The sequence below is a fragment of the Notolabrus celidotus genome, chromosome 13 (genome assembly GCF_009762535.1).
Source record: "Notolabrus celidotus isolate fNotCel1 chromosome 13, fNotCel1.pri, whole genome shotgun sequence".
Classification (NCBI taxonomy): domain Eukaryota; kingdom Metazoa; phylum Chordata; class Actinopteri; order Labriformes; family Labridae; genus Notolabrus; species Notolabrus celidotus.
In genome coordinates this window covers 20,155,712-20,177,544 of record NC_048284.1, presented here as the reverse complement: position 1 = coordinate 20,177,544, position 21,833 = coordinate 20,155,712, and the positions used below count along the sequence as shown (strand labels likewise).

At 38.7% G+C, this 21,833-nt stretch overlaps 1 protein-coding gene across 4 annotated transcripts; it reads right to left on the bottom strand.

The window, feature by feature from the left end:
- Positions 1 to 650: 650 nt before the first annotated feature.
- trdn (triadin) lies at positions 651 to 20,136 on the bottom strand. 4 transcript variants are annotated; one of them, XM_034699813.1, is made up of 5 exons: positions 19,480 to 20,136; positions 12,915 to 13,122; positions 5,270 to 5,317; positions 3,274 to 3,405; positions 651 to 875 (listed from the first exon to the last, which is right to left on the bottom strand). In XM_034699813.1, exons 1-5 carry the CDS (start codon positions 19,510 to 19,512, stop codon positions 853 to 855), a joined length of 444 nt encoding a protein of 147 aa, XP_034555704.1. In that variant the 5' UTR covers positions 19,513 to 20,136; the 3' UTR covers positions 651 to 852. The 4 variants fall into 4 exon arrangements, with proteins under 4 accessions (XP_034555704.1, XP_034555702.1, XP_034555703.1 ...); XM_034699811.1 differs by having other exon boundaries at positions 3,244 to 3,405; positions 19,480 to 20,119; XM_034699812.1 differs by having other exon boundaries at positions 3,244 to 3,405; positions 12,924 to 13,122; positions 19,480 to 20,113.
- Between the last annotated feature and the right edge of the window lie 1,697 nt (positions 20,137 to 21,833).

Here is a 21,833-nt window from a genome sequence, read left to right as displayed (position 1 = left end):
ATCCATTAGTGTAGGTAATGATAGCATGGCATGTCATGGTCAGGGCTATCACAGTGATCAGCCTATTATTTGTTTTCTGGATTGCCAGAAAAATATCCCATTTTCACAAGAAAACTGGCTTTCTTATCTCAAGATAATGTGACAAATTGATGTAATGATGACAAAATCAGATTTTTTATATTTAGACAACAAAAAAATGAAATTGGTCTTAAAAAAATAATCATGATCAAAGGAAAACTAGAGTTGTTGCCACAAGATGACAAGATAGAAATCAACATCTTGAGAAAACAGCTGAATTATCTTGTTATTGAGGGAACCAAACTATATAACATGTGTTGATACAGCTTTTGGCCTTCGAGCAATTCAGTCTTTTAAACAATAACAGTGCAGTCCATGCTTCAACCAGAAATCAACATATTTCATGTCATAACCTTGCACTACTTCCACCGGAATTACACAAAATCTATTTTAAAAGAAGACTTAACATAAACATTGTCATATGCCTGTTATAACACTGTTGATTTTAACAGATGGCTGTATTTTTCTAACAACACTCCCTCCTCTCTGAAAGAAGATCCAGACAGAAATGTCAAGAATTCAGATGGGAATTATACTTCATAATTTTTTCTCAGAGAAGAAACCAAAACCAATTTTTCCAAATAGAGAGTTTTATTCATCAAGTTCCAGGCAGACATAATGAAACATAACTGTGATAAACTGTACATCCTGCTCCTCATCCTTCTGTTTCTTTACATCCTCCACTTCAGATGCGTACTCGTCTCTTTTTTCCGTATCTTCCTCTTGCTTGACTCTTGTCGATACTTGTTCTCTCTCCTCGCACACTTCTCTTGCTCAGAGCTCCTCCGAGTGGAAAGCTAAAAACAGGAGAAATCAAGGCCTTCTTCAATCACAGTTGTATCAGCCTTAAAAGTTGCTTGGCCCGGCCTCTAGATGGTGAAAAAGTTAATAGTTTATATTTTTCTCCACTTTTCTGTCAGTCAGTTACCCAGGTAGCATTTTTTTGTTCTAAAAACATTCTGTTAATGTTACAGAGAATTTTACTGTAATGTTTTCAGCGGGAAGTTTTCTTTGTGTTCACATCATTTTCTCGGATAATATTCTCTAAAAACATTCATAAAATGACAGCAGACAAAAGTGACAACAGTGCTAGAATATTTTTTTTTTGTTCTTGAAACATTCTCAGCGGGAAGTCATCTTTCTGTTCACAGAGGGCCTGATCTACTAAAGGTTTACGTGTATAAAAACATGTGCAACCTTATTAGCGCGCAAAGCTGAGGTACTAACAGGGTGCACCGATGATTGCGTCTGTCAAATGAGCAAAATAGCATGCGCAATCCATTTAGCGTGTTTGCTGTCATTAATCTGCAGAACACATGCAGATTATCAGAACACGCAAAATACTGTGAGGAGGAGATACAAATGTAATCATTTAGCATCCACAATGTGATTTATCAAACCTGCAACCTATTGCGGTCTGTGTTTTTGCGTCTATATTTAGCACGTTTGAAAGGCAGGTGCAAACTGGCACAGCGTTAAACCACAAATGGCTGTGGTCACTGTGGCGTGAAGGAGGCATAAATGCAATGACAGACGACGGAGAAAGAGAATCTTCTCTGCACTTGTCAACATATTTGGACTGTCAGAAATAAAAATACTAGAGACATATCGTCTATCCATCAATGTCATTTTTGAGCTGCTGGATGACCTAAGGGCTGATTTGGAGCCAGTCGCAAAAAGGAGCCACACCATATCTCCAATGGAAAAACTCCTTGCAACACTGCATTTTCTTGCATCTGGATCATTCCAGAGTACCATCGCAGTGCCAGCGTGTCCCATTCTCCCAAATTGGGTTTCCTCTGGCAACACTGAGATGTCTCAGCTGGAGTTCACCAGTGTGTTTATTTTCCTCCTCCACCAAGACCTCCAACTCCATGGCTTCAAACTTCATTTTTTGTTTCTGGCCACTCTGCTCTCTCAAACTCTCCAAGGTGACAGCCGGTAGCACACGCAAAATCCTTGTTTAAGCACTGGCACTTTTGCACCTGTTATCAGTTGCGCACGCAGTCATAGTAGATCACTCGCAACACGCCCATTAATAGCAGGTGCAATTTTTTTTTTTGCACACACATTTTAGCGCTCATTATTTGGGATCTTAGTAGATCAGGCCCAAAATGTTTTCAGATAACGTACTCTAAAAACATTCACTAATCTGAAACCCAAATAATGTTATCAAAACATCCTTTGAATGTTAAAGTTAAACATTTCTGTCATTGTTCTAATAAAACATCGCTAAGATATTATTAAATAAAACATTTTGTGATTTGAGGCGTCAGAAACATCCTGAAAACTGGGAACTTTTTTTTAGAACACATTCAATAGAATATTCAGTTACCTAAAGAATATTATCAAAACATCCTCTGAATGTTAAAGACAAAATGTTAGTCTTTCATTTATAATTAACAATAAATGAACATTATTTAAATCAATAAAAATCCTGAAGATGTTGATGTTAAATATTACACTCAAAACCTTGTCTTGAAACACAATCAGAGCTTATAGTGTATGTTAGCCAATGTGGTGGGAACATTCTCTGCTAGCTGGGTAGTCTGTCAGTTAGTCTGTCTGTCTGTCTGTCTGTCTCCTGTTTTGGCCTTGAACCTTTTCCACACTAATTAACTGTGTCTTATAGTCATGGCTCAATAACTCTGACCAAAACATCTTTCTATCAGTCTGATGAGAAAAACATTAAGTGTCAATAAAGTATTGTGACATACATACATCAGTGCTCAAGTTCAAGTTTTATTACACTAAATGAACAGTATTTTAAATGCACCACTGACTCTGATAATTGGATAAAGAAGATAAAGTGGGAAGTTTATTTTATGCTTGATGTATTTCAACAATTTAGCAGGTTAGAGGGCATCAAACTCATTATAACTCCATTAGTAAGGGAGTGATTACGCTTTGACGGCGCCTTCATTACTATTGTCTGCATGGTTTGGATGATCATGATGAGCTTTAGAGTAACAAACATCTGGTGTGAAAGCTTACATGCTTATCAGTCTCTCTGCAATGTGAATATTAAACTACATCACACATGATTTGGTGTATGTAAATGTCTTGAGTAAGATGCTAGCAAGGATAGGCATCTTATTCACGCTGTTAGTCATCAATCATCTTTGCATTTAAATGAGCTATTAGTGTGAGGTGATGTTTTCTTACATGTGAGGGTTTCAGTTAGCTGGTGAATACCTTCCTCCTCATCCTCAGGAGCCACCAAACTGGCAACAAAAGACCAAATCATCTCCAACCAATCAGCGCTCTCCTGAGCTGCAACATCAGCTGGGACCACAGCAGGGCTTGATCTAATTGGACGAGCACCACCTATATAGAAAGGAGAGAAAGGACAATGAAGTAGAAATGTGCTATTATTGTGAAATATGTTTATTATAATAATTAAGGGATAATGTATGGTTAGCAGGTAGTTATGGGAAATAGAACCCCTTCAGGGTGCATGTGTCCACCCTGTCAGGATTCTCACCTGCTCCGCTGCGGTTGCTAGTATTGCTGGACCGAACTGAAACTGACATTTTAGCATTGTTTTGATGTGAACGGAAACTAACGTTTTTATCTCACCTTACGGTCTATGGTGTCTACAAGCAGAAGCAAAATGTGCCAGAACTATTTTCCATGGATTGATTTGACATGACGTGTGATCAGTTTACCTCTGGTGTTGCTCATGTTGGTGAAAGTTAATTTGCGTTGTCAAGGGGTTTTGACTAATCAAAATCAAGCATCTTACATGACCGGAAGCCCAGTGAAGAAAGCCAGGTAATAATTTACCAGGAAGTTTAATTTTCATTAGTTATTTGATGTTAAAAACGGTTGACAACACCATGATTGACAGCTTGCCAAACGTTGACAGACGATGACAAAAGGGGCCGTCAGAGAAAATTAGACAAACTTTGGCGTCATTGCATTTCTTCCAACTGAGTGACCACTTTAAACCAATCCAATAAGCTGTTTCCCTGTAGATTGTGCCAATCTGAGGAATCTTTGCCATTCTATCCGTTCTGTATATTTAGGTCAACAAGTGGCAGGACACCAATACATCGGATATACATACTCCAAGAGCCGATCCCTACTTTCTTTGTATATACAGCCAATGATGCTAAGACATGAAATATTGTATCCTGAAATTTCCTGTGACAAACTTCTGGTTTATTTATTTATTTTTAACATATTTTGGGTCTTTTACACTTTTATTTAGATAGGAGAAGACAGTGGATAGAGCAGGAAACTGGGTGAAGAAGTGGGGGAATGACATGTGGGAAAGGGGCCATAGGCTGGAATCGAAACCGGGCCAGCTGGGCGCATGACTAAACCATTAGACTAAGCCTGCACACAAACGTATGGTTTATCTTAATTTTGTCACCCCCCTGTGGACAAACTGTTGCCTCTTTTTTCTTTAGTTATCTTGTCCTGTACAAGTAAAGTTTTCGATTGAAAAATGTAATTCTGTGGTCTTTAAACAGTTAAATATATCACTCAGTAATACATTGAATTTATTTTGGCTGTGGAAAATGTCAACAGAGCTTGTGTTGGCAGGGTGTAATTCATCTGACACCTACACCATGGCAGCAGAATGAGGCATTAGAAATAACTAACCAGAAATTATGCAGCTTCTTGATTATGGTCTCATTTGGCTTTGCTGATCATAAAGAGATCACGAAGAGGCAATGGTGCTATTATAAGACTTCATTTTTACCTTCTCAAAACTCCTTAAAGGAGCTTTAACATCCATTTTACCATTTGTATTCACCAATGTTACTTTGGCAATAAGCAGGATGTCTTTTCTTACAAGAGATATTTTAAAATAAAAGCCTCTTTCATTAAAAAAGACAACAATAGGACAACATAGGCTTAAAGAGGTAAACAGACCAAACAAAAGGCATGACGATTTGCAGTTCAACAACCCTCACTCTTCTATAATAATAACCTCAACAAAGATGCTTTTCATTTTAGTGGATGTACTGTGCTTAATAAGTGCATTTGTAGGTGTTAGTGTCTTCCCCCCATACAGCTGTTACAGCTCACACACAGTTTGGTTCATTATATAGATACCAGTGTGGTCACAGTGGGCTGCCAGAGAAAATAAAAATGTATAACATACAGAGATATTGTTCAATGTAACTCTCAGGGTTGGATGTGAATGTGATGTGTTTCATGGCTATAGTGTCATACTTGCCTCTAGCCCTCATTGCTCTCTTGGCGATGGCAGCAGGAGGAGGGAGACCTGAGGGGGAGAGACATACAAACATGATATCAACAATGGCATGATGCCAGATGTAACATACAGGTCACTGAGAGGAAGAAGAAGACAAGGTGAAGTGAAAGAAAGTGACAGAAGAAGAGGGATACAGCAACTCAGAAAAAAATATACAGTCAGTGGCTCTTGTTCGATGCACATGTATTATTTTCAGACAATCGCAGCCATAGATAGTATAGCATCTGTCAACAAACACAATACAAAACACACACAACACTCTAAACATGCTTTTCATCAGCAGAAAGTTGGAACTTTCTTTCAATCATGCAGAGGACATGCTGAATGAAAACACAGCAGGAGACAGCAACATGATCATATGTTGAGCAGCAACATCAACAATCCCAGGATAGTTTTATCCTTACATCCACCACTGACAATGTATACATGTGTTAAGTTGTGATAGGCAGGGGCGAGTCCAGAGGGGTGGCATGGGCTCCCCTTGAAATCTGATTGGCTACCCTATAAACTCCTATGATTGGCTATTGACCTTTTCAGAGGCAGATCTCAATTTAAATATCAATTGTTTGGGCTGTGTTGCAAAAGACATTCTTTGTATGTACAGTAAATATAGCACACTTTCTTTTGCTGATTCTGTACAATTGTAAATTTCAACAAACATCTCAATGTTGAGCCCTTAAAGAAATAAGTGTAGACGATGTATGTGTCAACAGAGCTTTACAGCATTTACACATAATTTATTAACATAGAAACCATTTTAGGATACCTTATAAAACCGTGACACCCAGATATAAAGAAACCATGTTATTGTTATTTTGTGTTTTGGGGCCTCACTGCGGAAGTGCTAAGAACTGCAGTTCCTCTAGTGTCCACTTGAGGCTGGCTGCAAAAGCACTGCAAACCACATACGCACCTATTCTAAAAGACTATTTTACACACTATACAGAGGTTTTCTATTTTTATTACTCATTAGATTTGAAAACATTAAGGTTACCAGTTTTGCATAATGAAGGCCATGGCGTACATGACTGACAGGCGGGCTCTCTGCAGCAGTTAGCGTGGAGGTTAAAGGCACGCCTCAACTTTGACTCTTGCTAGATCAACCAAAAACTAGGAAGAGCTAGCATTTCCGATAGGCTTCAAAACTCTGCTTCAGAGGCCAATAGGTGACGTCCCTGAATCTATGTCTATGTTTTGCACAGTATCTGATTTTTACACACTTATGAGTTACCACAGTTGTTAAATACACCTAATAATGTCAGGGTTCAGCATCAAACAAAGCATCTCAAAGTGATATTCGTTAAATGAATAATCCTCTTGAGGCATGTGGAAGCAGCTCGTTCATTATACCAAAAATTAAGATAATTATTTCTGGTTCTGTTTGGTATTTTGACCCAGCTCTGAGAGTCGCTGTGACAAATTCACAAAGATATGTCCCAGCGGCTGCTCTCATTAATGAATCTCTTTAATTTAAACTCTCCCAGGTGGAAGAGGCTTTTTGCCTGTTTGTTACCTGGTGTGGAGGAGTCGCATAATAGATCCTCATAAACAGCTGATTAATTCACTGACATTTATTTGATTGGCACTCCAGACACAGAGCCAGAGAAACCAGGAATAGAAAGCTAGCATTTCCCCCCTGCCAACTCCCTGTTGTCCTTTCATTTCTGCGTCTTTTTCTTTCTTTCTTTCTTTCTTTCTTTCTTTCTTTCTTTCTTTCTTTCTTTCTTTCTTTCTTTCTTTCTTTCTTTCCATCTGTCCTTCTTTCTGTCTGTCTTTCTTTGTTTCAGAATATCTTTTCTCTTCCTAATTCAAATCTTTTTTCTGCCTCATTCTTACGTTTACAATTCTTAAGCATATTCTTTTTCCTTCGCAAAACCTTTTTGCCTTCGTCTTTTGTTTTTCAGTTTAGTTTAAAAGCTACATCAAAATCACAAAACACAAAGAGAGGGGAATAAAAGTACAAAGCATGCCTGAGAGAAGAAAAAAAAAACAGAAACCCAGAAGGCTCCAAAAGATCTTTCGGAGAACAGTGAATGCTGTGAGACAAAAAGAACCATCAGAGCTGGATTTAAAACAAAAGGTAAATAATAAAGAGCTTTGTTTGTCTCTTTTTTGTTTGGTTCGTTTTTGTTTTTTGTTTATAACTTGACATCTTTATTTTCTTTCTTTGATCTCTTTCTAAATTGCAATACCTCCTTATCCTAATTTTCATTTCCTCCCTCCTGCCTTCCTCTCTTCCTTTCTTCCTACCACCCTTCCCTGCTACCCCCTTCCATTTTCCTTCTGTCCTTTGTTCCTGCATACTTCCTTTTATACTTCCTTCCTCCCTTTCTTCATTTCATTCTTGATCCCTCCCTATCTGCCTTTCTTTCTTCAATCCCTCTTTCCTGCCTTCTTTCCTCCCTTCCTTTCCATTTTCCTGCCTTCTGGCCTTTCCTCTTTTCGGCCTTATCAACTTTCTGCCTTCTTTCCTTTTCTCATTTCACCTTTCTGCCTTCTTTCCATTCCTTTCCTCTTTTTCACCTTCCTTTCTGCTTTCCTTCCACCCTTCCCTGCTCCCCCCTTCCATTTTCCTTCTGTCCTTCCTCTGTTCCTGCATACTTCCTTTTATACTTCCTTCCTCCCTTTCTTCATTTCATTCTTGATCCCTCCTTATCTGCCTTTCGTTCTTCCATTCTTCTTTCCTGCCTTCTTTCCTCCCTCCCTTTCAATCTTCCTGCCTTCTGACGTTTCCTCATTTTTGGCATTTCCAACTTTCTGCCTTCTTTCCTTTCCTCATTTTCGCCTTTCTTCCTACCTGCCTTCTTTCCTTTCTTTGTTCCTAACCTTATTCCTCCCTGTCTTCTTTCTATTTTCTTTTATCATTTTTTTTTAAAACCTTCTGTCTTTCCTTCTTTCCTGCCTTCTTTATTTCAATCCTTCCTTTTTCTTTATTCCTTTATTTCCTTCAGTCCTTCCTCCCTTTAATTATTTTACCTTCCCCTTTCTTTTTACATACAGTACATCATCCCTTTCCTAACCCACTCTCCCATTGTTTCTTCCTGTTTCCAATTCTTTTACCTTACTTTCATTTTCATGTCCTCCCTTCAGTGGTTTCAGACTTTCTGACTTGGGCGACCATTCATACACTTTTATCAACCCTTGTTTATTTTTGCTTTCTTTCACACCTTTTACATTTATTGCATTTACTCTTCCTCTTTTTATTTATTTGTTTGTTTTTTCTGAATCTTAGTAGTTTTATTTTTCTTACAAGAGTACTCCCACTCATAAAGAATCAGTTTTCTGCCTCTCTGACGGAGGAATAAGAATCAGAGGTTTGATAAGGTGACTGATTAGACTGCTCTGTCTCTCGTCTACCTTCTTTCTTGTGTTGTGAAATATATTTCTACATCTTATTCCTTCAGGCTGAGTCTGTATTCTCTTCACCCTGATCTCTTCTGTATTATTTATTTTCTGCACAGTATGTCAGGGTGTGTGTCTGTTTCTCACCATTACCAAATGTCAATCCTTATCTAATGCTACTTTCTCTGCCTCTCTCTGCACACTTACACAAAACTCTTCTCTTTCATGACAGGAAGGATTGCATCTCTTCTTTATTGTCCAACATGCTTCCTCTCTCTTTTATTACACATATTTCCATTTTTTGAAATGTCATGGCAGGAGAAGAGTCTTGTGATTGAAAATGCAGCTCTAGTATTTTGTCATTGTCAACTTGCAAATATTTGCTTCAGGAAATGGAAGATAACCACAAGGGACAATGAACATTCACTTTGCTTTTTATATGAATTTTCCATTCAGGTATCTTCAGATAAGAGTTGAAATCCTGAAGCCTTTCTGTTCAAGTCTGCATGAAATATGGGGGGAATGATCCCAACAGGCAAACAGATTTCAGTTGTTGCAGTCGCACTTCTTATCTTCTTGTACTTTGATGACTATTTTAAGTCTCTGAATTTTGTGGTGTCTTCTTGATCTAAAACCATGATTGACAATGCACAAAACTGGTAACAAATTAGAGGAGTGACATACAAAATTTGTGAACCAATACACGTTTAAACACTTCCATCGCCGAGTGGCTTGGTTGGTGTCAAAATGATGTGAATCGCATGCTTTTGCCTTTCAAATCATCAGTTCCTCGTTATGACAGTTAAGTGGGAGATTCTGGAGTGTTGGAGTGCACTCTTAGCCCTCATTAGCAAACATTCAATGAGGGAAGACTTACTTTTTTTTTTTTTTTTTCAATTTGCTGCCCATCTGTAGCTGAGAGGCTTTTTTTTTCAAAAACTAACTGCATTGACCAGAACTATATAAGCAGCCATCTTTGCAACTGTTTGCAAAAAAGGCTGAAACCACGCCCTCAATTTTTGACGGTCTAAATTGGAGAGGAACCAGATTCAAGCACCAGATCAAATACAAAACTGAAATCAGATTACAAGCACATAGCTTTATATATTCCCAATGATATTCCCTGCTTTTGCAGTAGAATAGGTTCAACATAACTACTGAGGGTGGTGAAGTTTCAAGTGAAAACTTTTCTCATCAAGTTCATGTCTGGCGAACTCACACCATTTGATTCCCACCCAAGTCCAGCAGCAAACCAAGTACAAGCAGAGTCCAAAACAGAGAAAACTATTCTTCATCAGCTCTTGAACTATAAAGGCTTATCCTGCCGTAGTTACACTGCTCGACAAAAAAAATTGGTTCACAGGCAGTAGAGATACCAGGGTCAAAGGTAGAACATGTTAGCTAACTGACATTTTGCAAAATTGTTAGCTCAGTGCTGAGGGGTCAGTAAGTTAGCTTGGAGAACTTTATCTACTCCCTAACTATTTTTAAGGATATATTATAATGTACAGTGCTGAGTAGAAAACGCCAAAAGGAAGTAATTGGAGCAATTCAGGGAAATAGAGAGAATGTGTGGGCAGGGCTTTGCTTCAGGGATATACACATATCTTTGGAGAGTTTTCTAAGGAACACATTTTCTAGCGAAGGTAGAAAAAAGTAAAAAGATGTCCACAGTCTCTGAGAAGAATATCTGAAAAACCTCTGCAAATGTTTGACATGACCCCTGAGGGCAAAGAAGAAGCTCTTTGAAACTTTCAAGCACAATGGATTCACCCATATCAGCAGGGTCACGAGTCACTGCACGTTTAGCTTTTAAAAACTCTTGCAACCAGTGAGAGCACAAGTTTTCTTCTAATAAACAGGACACAAACGCTGACAGGGGGCACATGTATCTTGATTTTCTCTTGTCCATCACATGCAAAGCTCTCATGCAAACAAGCAGTGCAGCCAAACTGTTAGTGGATTTGCATTTTTTCGTTTTACCAGGAGAGAAACACACGGGGTCGTCACAGTATGATGTGTACTCTTTGGATGGGATGGCGGTGATTGGCGGCATGAGGATGGAGAAGAGGTGACGGAGGGAGGAGAGGAGTTAGCGATGAGTGTGTTGGATGTGTAAGGCTGGACTATTCTGACATTGTAGGATAGTCCACATACATGGTGATGTGTGGTAGTGGTGGAGTGATATGGAGTAGATATGAGTAGAATTGACAGAAAGGTAATTTTCACAGTACATTAGGGAGTACACCTGGTACAAAATCAAAATGCCAGATCTCCCATTGCGGTGTTGGAAAATCAGATGGTGTTGACCTTTGTTAGAGGTCCAGTTGGATCATCACCTTGCATGCTAATACTTTACCGTTATGCTAACACAGGGCAACAATTTATTTATGTGTTTAATATGAAATCAAGTTTACCGCAAGAATGCTAACTTGCCAATGCTGATGCTAATTTAATTCAAACAGAAGATCAGTTGAATCTTACATGTCAGCAATTGCTAAGCTAATAATCTCATACAACTTCTTTTGTCTTGAGGTTTCAAGAAAGTTTAAGTTTCGAGGTAAATACACGTTTATTTCATTGTAGGAAAAAATCCAGTATGAAAATATCTTATAGAGCTGGCATGCTAACAGAAACTATTTTTTTTGCCACTGTATCAACAGGCAGACGTGAAATTTGCCAGAATTCCTTTCCACAAATATTTGACATGATGTGGGGTCAGGCTGTCTCTGGCATTGCTCTTGCTGTTCAGAAATAACAAATTAATAAGCACGAGTAGCTGTTCTCCGCTATTTTCAGTCCTCATGGGGAGCTAAGCTAAATGACTTCTGACTATGTTGTAGCTTGAAGAGCAAGATACATGAGTTATTAAAGCCTACGTCGGGGGTCCACGTAGCTCCCGTACCTATGCAGAGGCCTATGCACGTAGCTGATGTGCACCTTCTCCAAAATTTAACTACGCGTAGAATCGACACGGACCGCAGGCCCTGTGATTGGTCCGCTCGGCAGCTTGTATTTCCTGCATTTACAGCACTTCCGGGATCCTGGACATCGGCCGCTCATCGGCAGTGTCCTTCATCTCCTCCTCTCTATTCTTCCTGTAATCATGTCTGTATGATAAACAGCAACATGTATTAGCTGTAGATTAGCATAACATGAAAAAGTAAACAGAGATCATAGCGAGGCCGGAAGCAGGCGACCGGCTATCAGAGAGACCACACTGCCCTCTTATTTTACATTTTCAGGAAATAATACTAAGCCAAAATCACAGAGATAGCTCCACTGTTGGTTCAGCCCTTTGACTTTCTACGCCAGATTTTACGTGACTAAAATTAAGAAATTTTTTTTTCTTCTGTTGAGCCCCATCCCTATGATTTTCTTTGTCGCAGATACAAATTAATGGGTAAATAGATCCTTTTAAGCCTGATCACAGTACCACTGCATGGACAGTCTCCGGCAGAGCTGAAGATATTTGAAGAAGAAATTTTGACTGCTGTATTTCCTATAATCAATCAGTATCACAGCTCCATTCTCAGTCAAACTCACGTCCTGTTTTCTCATGCCAGTGAAGTAATTAAAGTGAGATCACAGAGAACGAAATGTGATCAAATCAGACAATTAAGTCAGGAGCTGAAGATAACAGGATTAAAAGTATCTGTGGAAACCAAACTTCTCTCAGTTGCTGTTTTAAAGCAGCAGTCAATCACTGAGTTTCAAAACAACCAGTGTACAAGAAACATCTTTCATAACTACATTTTTTAATCAAAATGATAACTGATTACCGATTGTGACTGTTATTGCTGTAGACAGGAAATGACCTTTCATTCAATTCTACAGGTGTATGAGTGTGACATCCATGTGAAAATGAGGAGAGTAGATGTATGTACACAGCTGTATCACTACACTGGTACATAACCTGTAAGCTATAACAGACAAACAACTGTTAGATTATACGTGAACATGTGAGGGTATGTCTCAAACATTAGAGCATGTCCACTTTTGAAGTCTGCTTCAAAAATGTCTGAGTGTCTGTTGAAAAATGCTTGGATGAAATGTGAATGTGTAAATGGACTGTGAAAAATGGATATAAATGAGTGGAAGAAAAGTGTCAGAACAATGATAAAACATTACACATTTAAAATACATCATTATTAATGTGAATTTATGTCATTGTTTGATGCTACAAATCTTAATAAATCTCTAAAAGAAGGTGTCATACCTTTTAAAATATTAAATCAGAATTTAGAAAATCATTTGAACTGACTTGCTGTACCTGCCAGAGTTTTATAGTCCAGCAGATCAAAAAGTACGATGGCGACTGCCGACCATGTGATCACCAGAGCCACGACCAGCAACCAGGCCATTGGTGAAGTGAAGGTCAGGATGACATCATCCAAAAATGTTCTATGATTGGTCTGAGGTGAAGGGCTTGCCTCCTTGCTGTTTGTTGGACTGCTCATTGCTGAGGAGGGCTAAAGACGGGAAGAGGTGCAGAGATAAAAAGAAGAGTGAAATATCAGGACAATGTAGAGAAATTGAGAGCAACACAGAGTGAAGACTAGAAGAAAAAACAGAAGGCAGATTACTTGTTTAATTAGTTCGTCATCAGAGAACCTAGCCGACTGATATTACCCACATAGCAAAATTGGTCTGATAGGTCTTGGCCAGTTCTGGCGTCAAGCCGGCACTGCTGGCTGACTGCTGGCATGGCAAGTGGTTTGTAAACCGGATGTGGACCAGGTCTGGCAATGATGGCATTGTATATATGATGGCATGCCACATCTGGCCCGATTGTGGCTTGGTTTATGTGGCCCAGATCTGTCCATGCCGCATCTGGGCCGATTCAGGTTGAGCTTGTGATTAAGCTGGCCCATGTGTGGGCTGTCCCTGGCAAACTATATCTAGGCCACTTAAGGGCCGTCATTCTTTGCAGTATTTTGGACGAGTCTGGCCGAGTCTAAGTGTATTGTGGGCCAGAACTGGGCCAGACCAATTTTGCCATGTGGGTAGCGCCTATGAACTGTGGGTAATATGTGTGACTTTGTGTGCTTTTTAATTTCACTCTTCTAACTCCGATTAGGACAACACATACTCCCTGTCGTCCAAGAAATTATATAGATCCCACAGTGTAAGCTTTTTTTGTTGCTGAGCTAGTAGATTTGTACACCCTTAGATTAGCTGACCTCACCATTAGAATGGTCAATACCTATAAACATTGACTAACATTGGCAGTGCAATAATAATAATGTCATCTAGAAGGTTATGATTGAAAACGGATGTCTGGGTGCACCCACAAAGGGTTGGGCTCTGGTGATAGGTTACTGTAGCATGAGTACGTTGGACATGTTCTGACCTAAAGTAACCCTGGGAGTATCTGTTTGTTTTTAAGTTATATTTTCAGCCATTTTTCCTTTATTGATAGGACAGCTGTAGATACACCGGAAATGTGGGGAGTAGAGTAGGGGAAGACATGCAGCAAATGGTTGTGGCCAGGAATCGAACCGGCGACCTCTGCGACGAGAACTATAGCCTCTGTATGTGGGGCGCTTAGACCGTTAGGCCACCAGCGCTCCACCCTGGGAGTATTTTCAGATTTGATACTCCTCTTCGCCTTGAGTCCTCTTGTGTCTAAACTGAGTGCATCATTTGGTTCCACTGCTGAGCTCAGTTTGTGTAACTTGAGCCTTATACATGTAATATCGACAGTCTGCTGCATTCATGCTACCAGTTGTTTTGATTAATGCACACAGCGCCTGTTTATCCACATGCATTGCAGCAAACCATACAAGTATGCTGTGTTCTTCTTTGTGCGAGGATGAGAGGAGGAGGAGAGAGCGAAGAAAGAGAAAAAGAGACAGACAGAGACAGCCCAAGGCAATGAGATTAAATTCCATCTCACTGTGAAAAAATCTGCTCTACAAGACAAATTACTTCTCTAAAGAAAGTTTTGATCATTGTACAGTGCTGTGGTTGTGAGCCATAACACGATTACGCGCTCGTGTTTGGTTGTTTGTGTTCATTGCGGGCGTGCTGCGATGAGTGCCTCAGATGATTTATTTTTCCCTCCGTTTCTCTGCGTGCCTCCTTCACAGCTTATCTGCAAATGTAAAGTGATAGTAACACTGCGGTGGAGATGTGATTAAAATAGGACTGACTCATTTGGAGGAAATATTCCCCCTTTCGAGGTTATTAATGAGGCCCTGAAGGATGCAGATCCACATGAGTCCTGTGTGCTGTGTGTGTGTAGGTCTGGCTGGAACATTTAACACCGTTCATTACGACAAACCCAACGACACAATTAAGAGATTGTTTCCGCTCTAATGGCTCTCATCTTCACTGTCAATTAATAGAAGGTAAGGTTGGTGACAATGTTCCCCAGTATCCTTATATATGTACCTCAGGGCATACACAGTTATTGGAATAAACGTGTTTCTACTTTTGAGTTAAATCAAATAATCTCAGGATAAAGGCTACAATAAAGCCTTTTGTTGTCATTAACCTTTGTACTCAAACTAAGTGATTTGTTTTGCAAACAGTGAATTCAGCAACAAGTAGCACAACGTGATGAATGTCCCTAATTATGCATAATTATAGTGTAACGTATTGTATCGTATCCTTTTGTTTTCATTTTGTATCATATCATATCTTATATTATATTTTATTATATTATATCTTATGATATTATATTATGTTATATATATTCTAGTTGCATTTTTCTCAAAGATTGTTTCTGAAGCGCTGTTTTTAAGGCCATTATTGCTGCTGTCGAGTGATTGAGACGTAAAGAGGCGGGCTTTGAGCCTCCTAGCCAACAGCTGCAGTGTTCCCGCCTGTCAATCAAGTCAGCTGTGTCTCTCGTTGGAAGACTCATAAACTCAATATCTTTGCAATTGCTGCGTTAGAAAAGATTTCACCCCATCTACAGTGTGTGCCGATCGAGAAATTATCTATCCAGACTACACTCGTCTTTTGTACCAGGCTGTAAACATGTTTATTTCTGCTGTAAAGATCGGCTTTTTTGAATTGGTGTGTATGTGGTTTTAGGTACTTCCGGAGCCAGCCTCAAGCGGATCCTCGATGAACTGCAGTTTTTAGCACTTCCACATTGGACTCATATTTTTAGACGGGAGGTTGCCGCTTGATTTTTCTATACTTTTTCTAATACTTTTTGCTATTCTCTATCTTTGTATACAGACGTATCTGTACATCCATATGTAGTTATTGAATACCACACATAATATGCAACTTACAACACTGTACAAATTTAGCTTATTTAGGTATAGCTTGACATACTTTATCATTTCTTGTTTATTTAAAGCTGGAAAGAATGGAGTACACACAGTGTTCAACCACTTTTTCTATGTACTGGGAAATGTAATGGATGTGTGTCATCAAGGTCGGTCGTATGATGAAAAGATTTGATGTGTCTTGATTCAGTAGCTGGTCTCAGGCTGACCTTTATGTTGCTGCATTCAGAAAACAAACTATAAAATCAATTAAACATAATTCTGCCCACACACAGACAAGAATGTGCATTTGTGTGCTCCTTTGATTCAAGAAAGCTGAACATTGATCTGGTGAGTAACAGCCGGTGTGTGTCATTACAAAAGTGGAGTGAAGTGTGCATCTGTGCATGTGTGTGCGTATGTGTGTGAGTGTTTTAAAGGCCTGTCATTGATCTAGTGGAGCCCTGGCAACAGCTGGTTAGGTCAAAGTATTGATCGGCAGCAGGTAAAACAGTCACGATGTTACAATGACAGAAGATTGGAGCTCTAAAGTCTAAATGTCTGACAACAGTTTAAACAGAAAAGACAGCTCTGAACAATCATCCACTTAACCAATTTTCTACAGAACCTGTGATTTCAGGAAATCTCTGTAACAGAGACCTTCTTTTATAGTTTCTGTCCAAGTGCGACTCAGTCTGTCAACATTTTTCACCTTACAGTACAACATGACCCAGCCCACCTGTTGTTATCACAAGTGCTGAGCTGACCGACACACACACACCCACACATAGACAAGGAAGCCAACAGCTGCTGCCTCCTGTACACCACAGGAGTGAACACAATTAGAAAGAAAGTCAAAGGTTGGTATGACATGTTTGGTCATTATATACTTTCTACTTTCCAGGAAGTGTGATAAAACAAAACATTGCCTTACTTAAGAAGTAATCTTTGGACATTATTATCAGAGCTTCAATGTAAGTAATACCTTGAGAGCTGTATATGTTTGTACTTGAAAGCCCTGGAGAAACTTTTGGTTCATATGGATTTTGGTGCCCCCATGGACAAAGTGCAACCTCTTCTTTCTTTGCGGATTGCTCCAATAGTGTGATCAACAACAAATCTAATTTAGCTTGGTTGAACTTTGCCAATCTTTATGCTGATAGTCATACTTTTGTAGGTCACATGTGGCATCAATGTTACTGTCTGTTTCATAACCAGTTAAAAACACTGAACAAGAGCTTTATATAATTCATATCTCTACTTTTCAATATTTTAGTTAGAAATGTTTTTTTTTACACATTCAGATGTGTAAAAGCTGTAGAACAACCTACATGGTTTTCAGGCTATGATTTTAGATCAGAAAACACATAAATGCAACACACTAAAGCTTGATACACTAAAAATGCCTAGTCTCTTTCCGGTAAGTTGATAGCAACAAAATATTTTGCCCTCTTTACTTTTCACGTGGTTTCATTCATAAAAAAATATAAAATTCCTGCCAACAGGAGCCTCTCAAACAAAACTAATTAAAGCATAGTTTGTTGACATTGTTATGTATAGTGTGGAATTATTGGAGATGTTGTTTCTATCATTGTATATGACCACTGACCACATAAACTCACTTTATAAAAATTCAAACAGAAACCAAATAGCAGTTCAAGTGCAGGAAAGAAATAACATTTGATGTCACGTCTATTTCCTTTTCATAAAACAGTCCCAAGTTAACTTAGCTAACATAAACAGTTTTCTTAAATAATCCCTGACGTTTAAACAGGCAGTGTTGATTTCTCCAACACTCTTGGGTTCACTTTGCTAATAATGTTACTCTGATGTCTTTGGACTTTGATAGCAGGACTTGTAATTATGTAATAATTGCAAAAGTCCAGGTGCATGATATTTTTCTTGAAGAATAAACTGGAACCAGATTTTCAGAAATTCAGTTTAAGTGCACAAATACAGGAATCCATGATTTAATATTTCAACCCTGGTCTTGGCTACATAGAAAAACTGCATGGTTTCACTCTTGGAAGAGGCAAATATGACAGAAAGAGAAGAAAGGGTAATTGATCATTTTAACATCAAAGTGAATATTTTCCTCGGTTGTCTTGCCCAACCTGAGGTTGAGGCCTCTTGAGATGATGAAAGGGAAAAGAGAAAAAATCTACTGTATGTGTCATGAATGTCTGAATATCCCTCACATACAAAATGAATTGTGTAATGATTTTATGTCTGCACTACTCAGTAATAGAGAGTTCAAGAGACATAGAGGTTTGGAGACCCTGATAAAACAGGTGAGGAACAATGAAGAGTGAATTGTGAGTTCCAGACAAATGTTTGTGAGTTGTTACTTTCTAGTACAACATTTTGTGTGGAGGTCAGCCTTTCTGCCTTTATACCTGACTGCACAAAAATAGAGTTGACTTTGGGAGGGTAATTGAAGTGTGTTTTCCTTAACTTAGTGTTTAGCTAGAATTTATGTAGCTAAATTGCAGCTATAATGTTTTTTCTGCTCTTTTGAAGGAGTACAAATCATCCAAACAGAGAAGTCGTGTAAAGAGACCATATTTTCTTTTCTTTTTAAACAAGATGTAGCAATTTTTATTTCTGCTACTGTGGATTCATTGTTTTTAGAATGAGTGGTCACTCAGTTTAAAGTCCTGGATATAGCCGCTTAATCCTGGGTTTAAACTAATTTAACAAGTCTCAACATAGTTTTCTGACGTAACTCTTTTACTATGACTTGTAAATGTACAGCTATGAATTATTTTGGGTAACTTATCTGTATTGCTGCTGTTTATAATTTTTTGTTTAGCAAGAGAGAAGGTATTTTTATAAGCCCCTTGGGGCTTTTGACCTCCCTTACGCAATGTTTTTGATTCCATTACATATATTGTTGTTGTTGTTGTTTTTATGATGTGCAAATAAAATAATATAAAAATAATAATACAAAAAGAAAAATGAAAATAAAAAATATAGTAAATAACAGGAGGAACCTTTGACCATATTTTAAGGTAAAACATTTTATTTGATGACCCAAAAGCTATCAAAAGCTAAGTCCTAATATGTACCCTAGCATTAGATTAATTCCTCGCTAGCATTACAGACAGCGAGCTAGTATTAGTGAACTTGCATGGTTACTGGTCACCATAAGTTTTAGCTAGAAGTTTATTCCTTTCCTGTGAATGAGTAAATGTTAACTTTAGCTTCTAGGCAGCTTGTAACATTGGCTAATCACCATTAGTTTATCATTAATGTTGAAATGTGGATTTTTAAAGGTTATTTCCATTCCTTCAGCTGAACTGTCATTTAATTTCTAACTACAAAAACACTGTTATGATTAAAACACAAACAAAGTCATGTGCACAGTTAACTTTGAAACACAAGGAAGGAGGAAACGATGAAGTATTTACCAGCGCTTATGGCCTAAGTCTTAATTAGAGGTTATTCTACTTTGTCGTATTTGACAATACGGATGTATTTTATACAGATGTATAATTCCTATGACCATTTGAAGCTTTGCAGTACACCCTCAGTAACAGCTAACCTGTATTGGAACATTTTAATTACAATGAAAAACAATAACTGTGTAGACTGTGCACAGACCTCCAACCTCCAGTAACAGTAGTATCCGAACATTGCTATGAAGTTGAGTCAGTGAAAGGGATTTTCACTGTACCTTGGACGTTTGAGTTTGCTGGATGTTCTGCGATAACCTTCAGTCCTTCAAAGGCTCAGGAAAGGCAGCGTTACCATAGAAACAAGCATGTAACTCCTTCGTTAAATCCTCTTTGGCCCCGGTTGAATGTGAGAAAAAAAGACCAAAAAAAAGCGGTGGAGGCAACACTCAAATCCAGCAGCAAAAAGCGCAGAGCAATTGTGATAAGCTGGATCACAGCGGGTCTAAAAATACTCTCAAACTTCAGCCACAGAGGAAAATGGAGGAAAATCCAGGGAAGATTTCTTTCTTTTTCTTTTTGGTAAGTTCCTATTCAAGGTTTCAGTTTGTGTCTACAAAAGTCTTGAGTTTAAATTTCTGGGATTAAGTTTCTAGCTGGCTAAATGCTTAAGAAAGCGAGACAGACGGAGAGGGTGAGGCAAGGAGAAAGACGTAGGTGACTTACTGGGAGTCACCCTGCCCTCTCTGAGGGCCCAAAATAGAGAGACAGTGGAAGTGTAGAGGGGGAGGGGGAGGAGGTGGTGAGGGAGAAATTGTGGTGAAGGAGCAAAAGATCAATGGATGGAGAGCAGAAAAAGAGAGGAGTAAAGAACAAAGTGAAGGTCTGAAAATCTCCTGCCAGGGAAGGGCTGAGCTTATTAATCATGTTATAATCAAGCTGGCAGCAATAGGCAGCTAACAGCTGATGCTACATCCTTTTTCCTTCTCCCAGAAGCCCACAACACCACTTCTAACTCCCCAAAACTGACCTGTTAGTGGCAGAAAATATCCTATTGATTGGTCCTGTCATAGATAAGGGTTTTTGTTTGATTTTGTCGTTTATGTAAGTATGAATTGACAGTATCTAATGATGTGAGGGTTTCTTTTACGAAAAACTATTCTTATAACAAAGGAGACTGAACATATTTACTTTGTGTCCTTGACAGCAATGCTAGAAATTAAGTACCTAGGACTTTTAACTTCTAAATCTCTCAACCATGCTTTCACTTCCTCTAGAGAAAACATATTTCCTCCAAAACCTCCTGCCTTGTCAAACGGAGGTCAAAGTGAGGAGTAAATAAGCGAATAAATATCTAGTTGAGCCCTGTATGAGTTATTAAGGTCTGTCAGAAGCTGTTTTTAAGGCCCAGTTTGAACGAGAATGAGTGTGTGTGTGTGTGTGTGTGTGTGTGTGTGTGTGTGTGTGTGTGTGTGTGTGTGTGTGTGTGTGTGTGTGTGTGTGTGTGTGTTTGTGTGCCAACGCGATAGAGGAGTGGGAAGGAGTAACCTGACCCCCAGTCTTGCCCTGGGAGCCTGCACTGCAATGGCTATAATTAGAGATACTGACAACAGCTGGTGTTAACATTGGACTCAACTGCTTTATATGTAGGGCACACAGAAGACTGACGGGACACAACACACAATAAAACACAGACACACATATGTCATACCCACACACACAAAAATATAAGTCTCCTCTCCTTTAAGAATAAACACTGGTTAGAGACTAATGGAGAGAAGACCCCAGTCTTTTTTAAGAGTACTACACTGTACTGTACAACCTCTCTGTATCTCTCAATAATATCACACTATGGGACTGATACAACTGTTACCATCAATGAAAGTGACAGCGATGATAAGATGGTGTCCTAATTTTAATCTTCATAACAAAAAATGATAACACAAAGCCTCACAGCATGACACAATATGAAAAGTTATGTCAAGTTAATGTACTAACTTCTTTTTTATAGGATACACATTTAAGTTGTTACAGAGAATTGTTTTCACATCATCACATATCTAATAACTGTATATTATAGGGTTAGCAATCAGCTAATCAGGGTTAGCAGGTAGCAATCATATTTCATCTTATTACATCCTAATAATTCCCCAGATTTCCTGCAGCACAAAAAATACAAAACAACATATTTTTTTAAAACATAATGCTGACACAAAAACTCTCATATGTTGTAAAAACCTGGTGGAGACATTTTTAGTTTTATCAGGTTTATTATGACTCCAAATGATACCTTAGAATTAGTTCCATTGTTTTGTAGAGTTAAGTGTCTCCAGACAGGCCGCGTCTTCTAGCCATTCTAATCTGCGTCAGTTAGTCTGCATTGCACATGTGCATCCTTTTCTTTGGAACGTAACGTTGTTGCGTTGATTTACCTGGATACAGTGATGCTATTTTTTGATTGGCTGTTGGGTAGCTATATTTCTTTCTTTCTGATTTCTGATTTCTTCTTTTTGATTAGCTGGTGTGGCAAGCTCCTTCTGCACTCTACGGGAAACCAACTTC

Excerpts from the sequence above, each read along its gene's own strand:
- trdn (XM_034699811.1), bottom strand. The coding sequence starts at position 19,512 with ATGTTCGGATACTACTGTTACTGGAGGTTGGAG. Across the intron at positions 13,123-19,479 it reads ACTGTTACTGGAGGTTGGAG|CCCTCCTCAGCAATGAGCAG; the intron begins GTCTGTGCACAG and ends TCCCGTCTTTAG. Across the intron at positions 3,406-5,269 it reads GAGAGCAATGAGGGCTAGAG|GTGGTGCTCGTCCAATTAGA; the intron begins GCAAGTATGACA and ends CTTTCTATATAG.